The following is an 11,588-nucleotide window of genomic DNA, read 5'->3' on the forward strand; positions in this document are numbered from 1 at the left end:
CTATCAAAGCATAATTGAACACATGGATCAGGATGCAATTTTTGAAGGTGGAAGTGGCTTCAGACTCCTTGCGAGCTATACATGCCACTAAGAACGTGGAGGGACCACCTTGGTACTGCTTGAATGAACTAGTTGCTATTCTTCAGCCTATTCCGCTGTTTCAAACTATTGCATTCAAGCATGTCTATAGAGAATCTAACCAGGCTGCAGACTACTTAGCTTCATTGTACTTCGTTACTAATGTCCTACATTACCATATGATGTCCTCCTTTTGATGTAAATATCATTTTTTATTATTGTAATGGAGATAGGCAGGGTAGAGTTACTATCTTACTATTAATCAATGAAAGCTGAGGATGTTGTAATCCCAACTTAATATTCGAAAAAATTAAAATGAAAATAAAAACGAAAACGAAAATGAAAATAAAAATAAAAATAAAAACAAAAAAAGGCTCTTTCTACTCAACCTTCTGTTCAGCGCAAGTTTACAGAAGATCGTAAGTTCGTAAGAAAGTGCAGTCTAATGCTCAGCTGTCAGATTCTAAACCAAAAACAAATGGCTCCTTATTCAGGCTGACTCGGGGTATTCTGAAGTCTGAACCAAAATGTTTTGATTCCATTTGTTTTCCAAGGAATGTCATTGATTAGCGATAACATATGCTAAGTTCACAATCGCTCAACACCCTCCTTTCATAAATGACCCATGGAGCCTAAACTATTCCACTAATCAGAAAGCTAAGTTACATTGACACAGATACGGGTGTCCATATCCAACACGGATACGAAGTGTCTGACACGGCAAAGTATCAAAGGTTGAGGTATATCACATACAATATGTGTCCATGTGTATCCGTCATGGACACAGGGATACGTACCCGAGACGGATTATTTTTGAAACATGGCATGTCCAAGTAACAAAGTCAGAAAGTTATAATGCTTCACTCCTACGTCACGTAGTTTGATTGAACAGTGGATGCAATATAAACTAGATGTTATATTTCTTATTTACAAATTGTTAACAACAGATAATGGTATAAGAAGTCATCCCATTTAGTAAATGGATCTGCATTAGAAGTAAAAAAGATATTTACACGTAGTACAGATTTGAAAAAGAGTAGCAAGAGAACATACATAGAGTGGTACCCTGTGCAACAACAGTATCCCCAGGGCATTATCAACGGTCTTATACAAGTGAGCATCAGAAAGTAACTTCTCTGGGTCATAAACAACACCAACTTAGAGCCTGATTTAGAGTTCAACAGCTAACAGGCCTCTCATATGTTGAAGGTAAAGAAGGGCAGTTCTCATTCATGTTGGCATAAGGCTCAATGGTATTATATTGAGGCAACTCCATGCGATACTCTCCTAGAATCTGACAGAATGGCAGCTTACTATCTTCACTATTACACCAACTTGGGAGACGTGTGCGGTTATTCTCAAATAACTTAAGCATGTATGCATCACGTATCTGGGAGCAGAAAAGCAGACATGTCAAACACAGTAAAGGATAAAGTGAAATAGGATCGAATGTACGAGACAAACTACATGCAGAATGACATTCTATACTTACCGTGAACTCCGTGACCTGAATAGAGCTAGAAAGAGGACCAAGAATTCCAGCCTCTTTGTACATTGAAAGAATGAAGGCAACACATGTTGTTGATTTCCCATCACTGTATACCCAATCATCTTGCTCCGGAATAGTTAGTAATTGGTCGAATGTCATACCACGCTTCTCAGTCTCAGCAAGAATTCCATACAAATCCAAATCCTGAAGGGAAATTAGTTAAGTGTTACACATCACCAATGTTACAGAATAGAGCATTTAGAAATTTCAGATGTTGATTGTTTGACACTTATTTGCAGCGGGAGCAGGTAAAGAGGGCACGTATGCAGTCCTGGGTTGGGAAGGGATCATTGCAAAACCCATTTCAAGTTGGACATAACATATTAAATGATTTCCCATACTAAACTGTACAATGCAAATATAAATTCGTACGGTGCACAATTTTACACTACCATTCACACCTCAAACAGTATGTTTCTTATAAATATGGGTACCATACAAGAAACCCAAAGAAGCGAATAGTATGTTTCTAACAACATGATTCCCACATGAATAGTATCTTTGTTTCACATGAATCGAGATTCCTAAAAAAGCAGAGAGGCAAGGCGCGAAAAAGAGCGAAGAAAAGAAGGTTACTCCACCTACTCCAGTCAATTAAGGACAACAAACATAATTCATTTAAGGGCTATACTGACTTGGTAACTTACTCCACAGCCCACCCCAAGTTTGTTTCAAATTAGACATACCCCCCACCAAAACCTAGCTTCAATGGTAAAGCTACTTCACGTGAACAAGAAACTTAATCACATCATAGCTGTTGGATCTTGTTTTTGATTTTTATAATTATTATAATTATTATTTTATTTTATTCTTTTGGGTGGGAGGGGGCAAGTCAGTATAACCCTCGTTCAAAACAGTCTTGCTTTCCTTGAATTTCATCCCCTAGAAAGATGGAGATCATCAATACCAGACCCAATTGTTTACAATCTAAACATAATTAAACTTTTTGATTCTGTCTTGACAAATTTACCCTTGATTTTCCAGGAATCGTAATTCTTGTAATCACACAAAGCCTTAGATTTCTTGAGGGAAGAAGAGAAGGTTACTGTACTCGCTCCAATCATTTAAGGAAAACAAGTATCATTCATTTTAAGAAATTGTTGCTTTACTCTCTTTCTATCTTTCTATCTTTTTTTTTTGAACAACAACAACACGAGTATATGGTCATTTTATTATTCGTTTAGGTTGGGGAGGGGGGAAAGACTGGGATTACTTTAAAGTTCTAGATATAAAATATCAAATAAAGTTTTAACACTTTGGCTTAAGAGTGTGATGCACAACTGGTTGGGGCATATCAAGGATCATCTTTAGAGGGACGACAAATTCAAGATAAGGTTTTGATAGCAAATGAACTTATTGATGCCCGTTGAAGGAATGGTGAACCGGGACTGATTTGTAAGATTGATTTTACAAAAGCATTCGATAGTGTAAGCTGGTCCTTCATTGACTATTTGCTGGGTAGATATGGTTTTGGAATTAAATGGAGACGGTGGATCAAAGCATGTTTATCTACTGCACATTTTTCAGTCATGGCCAATGGCAGCCCTGAAGGATTCTTCACTCCACAAAGGGCTTGCGACAGGGAGATCCTCTATCCCCATTGTTGTTCGTGCTTGTTGCGGAGGCAGTAACAAGGATGGTTTTCAAAGCTCAAGAAAATGGTATGATTACTGGGTTTAGAGCTTTAGCTACAAGTCCGGGTATTCCCATACTCCAATACGCTGACGATACTATCTTCTTTTTTGATGCTAGAGAAGACCAAGTGCTCAATTTAAAGGCTATCCTTATGTGGTTTGATGCGATCTCAGGGTTGCATGTTAATCTGAGTAAGACTAACCTATATGGAGTGAATGACATCCCCAATTTAGATGCACTGGCCATGGTTTTGGGTTGTAGGACTTGTTCGTTACCATCATCATATCTCGGGTTACCGTTAGCTGCTGGGTATAAGGCTAAAAGTGTGTGGAATTCAGTCATTGAAAGATGCAGCAAAAGATTAGCTATTTGGAAGCGCAAATATTTGTCAAAAGGAGCATTATCATTTGATATCTTGGGAGAGGGTGTGCCTTCTTAAACAGTATGGCGGACTTGGTTTTAGACGTATTCGATATGTGAAGGCCTCTTTGCTTTCTAAGTGGATTTAGCGTTTCGGAAGTGAAGAAGAGGATCTGTGGAAAGATGTGATCAGGGATAAATATGGAGTTGTCGGAACAGGATGGTTCACTAAAAAAGTCAGCCACTCACATGGATGCAGTCTTTGGAAAGGAATCATGAACCATAAAGATATGGTGGAGAGAGTTAAGTTTCAAGCTTGGAAATGGCGAAAGAATATGTTCTGGGATGATAAGTGGTGCTCACAAATGCCTCTAAAAGAACGTTTCAAAGATTTGTATGTCATTTCTAGTAACAAGTCTGGGACTGTTCGGCAACATGTTATATGGGATAATGGTGTACAGTCGTGGGATTTGAAATTTAGAAGGAATTTGTTTGATAGAGAGCTACTACAGATCTACGAGTTTCTGGATTTGCTTGCTATTCAAAGGGTTAATGAAGATCATGACAAATAGAAGTGGTTAGGGAAGGTTCAACCGTTTACTCCGAAGTCAATGTATGAGTTGATCGAAGAAAAAAGGATACAAGCTTTGCACTTGGGAGGCCTTAATTTTCCATATAGCAAAGTTTAGAATAAAAGAGTTCCAACCAAAGTCTCATTCTTTGTTTGGGCTTTATGATGGGGGAGGACCTTGATGTGCGATAATCTTCGAAAGAGAGGCAAAATCCTAATCAACAGGTGTGTCATGTGTACTAAGGAGGAGGAAACCATTTAGCACTTGGTCATGGACTGTGAAATAGCACAAATAATATGGGATTATTTCATGCATTCTCTTAAGTGCCATGGTGACGCATCACATGGTCTGATGGGGCAGTTCAACTGCAAGCCAGATGGTAGAATCTCCACTGCCGGTCGGATACTGGCAAAGGTTATAGTTCACGCAGTTACATGGTCCATATGGTTGGAATGCAATCGTCAAATTTTCGATGATGAGTCTAGGGATGTCCAACAACATATTGTCAAATGTAAAACACTAATGTGGGCATGGGTGTGTTTCTTACCTAGTGTTAGAGGTTTGAAATTGGAGGACCTCATTTTTAGATGGGAGTCTGTGGTTGAGGGGTAGCGTTTAGATGTAATTCTAGTAGTGTGAATCTCTCACACTACTTCTTCATTATTATTAATATAAAATATTGTTTTGCTGATAAAAAAAAAATATATCAAATATCAAATAAAACAAACCCTAATAATTTGAGAAGAAACATGTCTACCTCTGTCCCTAATCTCTTATTTAGAGCTTCATTCCACATATTAGCAGCATATGACGGCTGCATTCTAGTCCACATAGACATAACAGAAACAACCTATGAAGGAAGCGTGAAGTTAGAAAACTTGTTAACCAAAAAAAAGTCAGGTCTCTCGAATTAAAGTAGAAATGATTTAGAAACATATAAAATATACTTAAAACATGCTTGCATGGTCCAGCCAAAATTAACTTCTGATAATGTATTGAAGAGTAGAGTGTTGTTACAGAGGCATGATAAAGCATTTGACCAGTTAGTAGATGTCACAGTTGTTTGAGACACTGTAGAATGGATGCCAAAATTGGTATGACTGAGATGGCCAAAATTTGTCCTAAAGAGGAGCTAATAAGACTATATCTTTCTAATAATTGAAATGCCTATGGAAGTATGGAGACAGAAATATAACGTAACAATAACTGAAAGTAACAAGACTGATAGCTACTATGACAAACTAGCCGTACATTTATGGTCAATGTATTTCAAAGAGTGAAGACAACCCTCATTCACCCCATACGACTCATGTTTTTGTCTCGCTCCTTTGAGTGAACTACAGAGATATTCTATGGGGAAACACTGATGAAACTCCTGCGCAATCAAGTTAGCTGGGACAGTGAGCTCTAACAAAACTTTGACGAATGAAGTCCTCTTTGGCTAATTGCTGTGGATATATCTAAGGAGTTGAGAAGCCTCAAGAGAGAAGCAACAGTATCGAGGAATGTATGCAAGACATTTGGTTGGGACATTAAAGGTTGTTATTCCCTATGGTTATCTGATATGAAGAAGCTTCAGAGTTCAAAATTGAGTGTTCATTTCATGCATGGCAAACAGGATAATATTAGATACTTGGAGGATCAATAGTGGGGACAATCTGCAATTTATACTGGAAGAATCATCATTATCAGAAGATGAACAGTGGCCCACTAGTTCACTGTTGGCGAGCTGGCCCCAAGGTACTGGGAACAACTACCATGTCATCATTATCAGAAGATGAACAGTGGCCCACTAGTTCACTGTTGGCGAGCTGGCCCCAAGGTACTGGGAACAACTACCATGTCCACCTGGGAAGGTGTGCAGCTAGATTTAAGACAAAATCCGCTTAAGAAAAAAATAGAAATCACATAAAAATCAAATTAGGATAATCAACATTCTAGACATCATTCTTCAGGTGGATTCAAAAGCCTCCAGGGATTCAGCTTTCCAATGTCTCCTTAATGATTGGGAGATACATGCCATAAACAGATCCCCACCCAATCCACACGCAATACTCCCTCCTCTGTTTTCCTCAGTCTCTAGAGTAAGTGCGAACATATGAAAATTTCAGTCATGAGACCAAACGTTTGTACTTTCAAAGATCTTTCCTCTTTTTCCTTCTTGCCTTTCTGCTAATATCTGTTGGAGTATTGTTGTGTTAGAGACCTATGGAAATTCCTTTCTGTATTCAATGCCTGTTGGTAGATCCTCAACATTGATAATAAAGTGAATTTTTGTTCCTTCAGTCATTAATCAGAAGAATACAAGGCCCTCATTTCATGTGAGTACTATTATGCTAATCAGAGGTTCAACTGGTTGAGTTGGCTTCCCAAGGTTTAAAATAACCATATTAGTGAAAATATGGTTCCCCAAAATTGCAAATATATCAGCAGCCTAAGAAAAGCATCAACTGTCTGTTCCATTATATCCATAAACAGTGATTGGGTGCACCGAGAAATCAAGAATAATATCTATCGACGACAACTTTGATATTTCAGAACATGGACTGACATGGGATTTTCTAAGGTCTCCGCAGGCTTGCAATCTGTTTGGCTCTCCCTATAAGTTTATTTATAGTAAAGAAGAAATCTCAAAGCATTGTCTCTTTCGTAATCATTTGGAGACAAAATTGCGCACTACTCTGCACATCAAGGTCGCCACGCGGGATCCAGGAAGAGATCCACGAGTTCATGCTTAGTTGGGATCTAGTTTCAAGCAACGATTGATACATTGCACTTTTTACGTCAATTTTGCATTTATTTATTTTTAGCATTGTCTTATTGTCTTGTAAGTTGTTTCCTCCTACATGATACTCTATTTTCTTGTCAGATTACATCTACCATATACTTGATAATTTACCGATAAAACATGATTTGTAACAAGAATGATCAACTGAAAAACACAAAAAAGGTCTAAAAGCCAGATAGCAGTTCATGAATCATATATAAACACAAAAATCTTCTAGAGAAACTTGACACATCTAAGACTGTATAGCAACTTACCAAGTGAGAGTCCAGAGGAGGTGGATAGTTGTCAGTTATGGTATCAATCCAACTGAATATCATGTTATGGTAGCCATAAGGTTTTCCCGTCATGCTCCGAGCATAAGCCCATGCTGCAGTGGCATTAAACTTTGCATGCAAGTCAGGGTGTAACGGAAGCAATGCTACCTGTGGATTAGAGTTATCCTTCAATGCTAGTTCCCACCACTCCTCCCACGGAATTACCACTATGATCTCCTCTCCCTGTCAAATAACCAAAGCACACTTCCTACTTATAATGATTTATATGCTTCTATACATTAAAGACAAAAATCATAAGGATATAAAAAAAAGTTTAGTGAAACATATAGAACCTTTTACTTCTCTTTCTTTTTTAAAGTAAAAAATCTCAAATAGCCTCGTTATAGAAGTATCATCTGAATGCAACTATGCAGGTACGAAATCACTAAGGAGTAGATAATTTTACGATCCTCACTATTCTACTTCTTAGGAATTCTTAGGATGAGCATCCCGCAAGATGCCATTAGCATACCTTCTCATTTTCATGTCCTGATTCACCAACCCAGAGATTTCCCATATCATCCTTTAAACAGACTGCAGTGTGACCAGCAAACGCACCAGTTACCCATTTCTCTAATGTCTCAAATCCACCCCACCGACCACGAATTTTTGAGACTGCCAGGAAATCTCCGGAATGGACATCATCTGGATTGATCATTGTAATCCAAGGCTTAGCACGTTTTTCAAATGATGCTCCCATGTGCTTCTGTAAAAAGGCTATGTTCCGGTTCTGACCCCAACCAGAGTTTGAAAAGAGAGGTAAAACATCGATCAGAGACATCAAGGTTCCAAGCATCCCTGATGGCATAAGAAACACAGATATTCCATGCTGCTTTACCTGATGAAAAAGCACCAAAACCATCCTCTCTGTCAGACATAATTATATTTATATGCTGCAAAGCAACAGAGAAGGTGAAGAACATACATATTCCAATTTTGCAGGCTCTTCCCATGACTCAATCTCCAATGTATGCTCCCTAGCAGAAAAGTAATAGTCCCAGGTCACCCTATAGGGTGTTGCAAATACATACAGATCCATACAGGTCCAGCTGTGAGCAGCACTTGTTTGAGGAGAAAAAAAAAGAGAGAGAATATAATTGCAAAGTCTGAGTAATGTGAATAATAAGGCAGTGACCCTTATAGAAAGCCATACAAGATCTAATGCAATACGCCTTACACAACTATCATTCATATTTGTAAGCAAGCAAATTAAAGTAGTCAAATGGTGAAAGATACAAATAACCTACAGACTGCCAAATTACAGTGTTGATGCACTAAAAAGGGAAGCATATATGCCAGTGTAGCAATTGTACTAAAAGCTTTCATGTAAATGAGGTCGCTATGCAGCCAAAGAAAAGTAAGGTGAGATCGTGTTGCGAGACTTAAAAAGTTCCAAATTCAGACATTGAAAATGTTCTCTCCCATCTTAGGCAACTTAGGAGCATTTAAACATACTAACAGGTGAACAACTTTGTGTCTTGTACTCTAATATACTTCCAATTTGATATCATTAGTTTGTCATGAGTCATTTTTACATAAATTTCCACTGCTGCAAATATATGTTCACAGAGGAAGAACTTTGTAGTCTGGTGCTGTAATATACTTCTTGATTCTATATCCTGCGTAAACATATGTGATGTGAATTAAAGGCAAAAGCAACTTCAATCAACACACCAATGATAAACTAAGGCTAATTCTAACCCTAATTTGATGGAAAGAGGGGATTTTTGAAAAACCTAAAATTAACGCACTTTTAATCTGAAAATCACTACTATATTCTCAATAAATCAACCAACTAATTTGTGAAACCAAAGGTCTTATTTATACAATTCAATCCTTGAGCTCCTAGGAATCCTAAATAGAAACCAACTACTAAAAAAATCCTACTATAATATGAATTACTGAGTAGACTAGGTTACTAAACAATTACCATTACTAATTCCATCAATATGGGTCGTACTCTACAAACAAAATAAAATAAAGACTATCTTATCTCCCACTTGAATTCAGTAACTGTTTTTAATGGTCCTACCTTAGAGTGACCCAATTGCTAAATTGTGCTACAGATTATCCTAAGTTTTACTTTGTAACAAAGTGGTCCATCCTCCTTACTCCGACTAAAGCACTGAATAAACTATATGATAAAATTAGTTTGAAATTTATATAGTTCTTATAGAGAAACAAGTGTGAGATGTAGTTCCTAGAGAAGAAAAAATGTCTTTCTATAACAGTATTAGTCATACTACCACAACTTAATAATGTTTTAAGACCTATAAAACTGTAAAAGAACTTTTACACCGATACAAGTTGTGAGAAGTAAAATGCAATGCTCATTTTTTTAAGACACACTGTTGTTGTTTTAGATTTCAACTTGCACGCTGAAGTCTGAACAATACACAGCTCTAGGAAACAGTAATATTACTCCTATATTTTTCATACATTTTAAGCTAAATGTGTAGGAATTGGTGATATACAACTCCTACTGAACTTACTTATCTTTGAAGAAAAACAAAAAATCAAACTTGAAACCTCTTTATACTCAAAGATCCCCAAAATCACGCTTATCAAATCTCTGAACTTACTTTACACTAAAAAAAAGGTTATACGACTTAAACCAAAAACTACAATAAGCATGTCTTATACATTCTTGTTAACAGACAAGTGTATACACACTAGTGTAAATGAATCTCATCTATTTTGAATCGCAATCATAATACTACTTGAGCTTAATCAATTAAGACGGTTCTCACTTCTCAGCTCATTTAACCAAAACTATTCCCCAACCTCCAACCCGTGAAAACGATTCAACCCCTTTATATATTAGCTATAATTCACTCTATTAAAAACAAAATTCTCCAAAACAAGTCCCCCACAATCACTCTAATAAAATTATATCCAAAACTACAAACAAGTTCAAAAGTACTACTAACATAGCAATCCCATTATGTCGAATTGCATTCATCGTAATTAAATTAACTCGGATATATACCTGAAGATGGATAACACCACCACCCAAACTCTTCTTATCTTCCCCATCATCATCAAGGTCAACCCCTTTAGTAAACTCAAAAGTAGCTTCATTACCATAAAAGCAAGCACCTTTCCAATTAATAGTCCCATTATTAGGAGCAATTGAACCAACCAAAGATGGTAATAAATCAACAGCTGTATGTAAATTATTCAACACTGGCCATGATACTTCTCTTGGTAATATTGGTAACACATCTTTAACACTAAATGGTACTTTAAATCCGTTTCCAAAACTTACCCCTTGAAAAAACCAACATAATATTAATACTAGTCCTACTTTTAACATCATGCTTCTTTGCAGAAGATATAAATTTTTATTAGAGAAGACGGGTGTGGGATTTTTTTGGTTTTGTTTTGGTCGTTGGGTTTGTTTGGTTTTGAGCGTGTGTTTATGTGATACTAGATTTTACCGTTAGAATTTTGATTGTGTTGAAAAGTCATTGAGAGAGTAATCTCACGGTTCAGTTTTGACCGTGAGATTTAGATCGGGCTCACTTGTATTACGATGCAAATTTAAGGGTTAGTTATGTGGTTTTGAGTTTTTACATGGTTATTTTGTGATGACATTTACTCTCAAGAACGGTAAGCTAAAGAGATGAAGGGGAAATAAAGACACTTCATCTTGAAATCTCCCTCCATCATCTTCTTATTCTTCTCTCCAAGTTTTTAACGTTGATCTTTACAATATAACAACGTAGATTTCCGCCAAGGCAGTTTTCTAGTATTTAATATGTACCAAGGTTTTAAGGCCGGTTTTTAATCTCAGTACTCTACAACTAATTATAAAGAAAAGATATATCTAATTTTGTAATTAGAGGCACAATACAAAATATCGTTATATATCATGTTATATCACGATATCTATCGAAGATTTAGTAAACAGCTAGATTTTGGACCCGGGCCCGAGATCTATTAAATATTTTGTGTGCTGAAAAGGCTTTACAAAATGTCTCACATAAATTTTCGAACCAAAATATATTTTTATTGAAAATAAACCAAAATACGTTAATGAGCAGCGATTATGGTGCATAAGTACTTGGGAACTAAGGGATCAAATTAAGATAACTTATTCACTTTGTAGTTTAGGATATTAATCCATAATTTTCAAATATAATTATCTTAAACTCGATATAGCTTGTATAATAAATTTTTTAGATTTACGGTGATTTAGCGGCAAATTTTCGAATCAGAATATATTTTTATTGAAAATAAACCGAAATACGTTAATGAACAGCGATTATAGTGCATAAGTACTTGGAAAC

General features: G+C 36.6%; 1 protein-coding gene across 1 annotated transcript; it reads right to left on the minus strand.

Annotated features, from left to right (window-relative positions):
• Nucleotides 1-974: 974 nt before the first annotated feature.
• On the minus strand, nucleotides 975-10,997 carry LOC147497945 (zinc finger MYND domain protein). The gene is made up of 7 exons (XM_086560193.1): nucleotides 10,286-10,997; nucleotides 8,222-8,362; nucleotides 7,769-8,134; nucleotides 7,237-7,479; nucleotides 4,952-5,044; nucleotides 1,571-1,771; nucleotides 975-1,468 (listed from the first exon to the last, which is right to left on the minus strand). Exons 1-7 carry the CDS (start codon nucleotides 10,613-10,615, stop codon nucleotides 1,256-1,258), a joined length of 1,587 nt encoding a protein of 528 aa, XP_086416319.1. The 5' UTR covers nucleotides 10,616-10,997; the 3' UTR covers nucleotides 975-1,255.
• Nucleotides 10,998-11,588: the final 591 nt, after the last annotated feature.

Source organism: Coptis chinensis, chromosome 5 (assembly GCF_015680905.1).
Source record: "Coptis chinensis isolate HL-2020 chromosome 5, ASM1568090v1, whole genome shotgun sequence".
Taxonomy (NCBI): Eukaryota; Viridiplantae; Streptophyta; class Magnoliopsida; order Ranunculales; family Ranunculaceae; genus Coptis; species Coptis chinensis.

Bases quoted from the DNA above. Each gene is read 5' to 3' on its own strand.
- LOC147497945 (XM_086560193.1), bottom strand. From the start codon at position 10,615: ATGATGTTAAAAGTAGGACTAGTATTAATATTATGTTGGTTTTTTCAA. The intron at 8,363-10,285 runs GTATATATCCGA...TTTTCTCCTCAA, and splicing joins GTGGTGTTATCCATCTTCAG to ACAAGTGCTGCTCACAGCTG. The intron at 1,772-4,951 runs GTAGACATGTTT...ATTTCCCTTCAG, and splicing joins ATAAGAGATTAGGGACAGAG to GATTTGGATTTGTATGGAAT.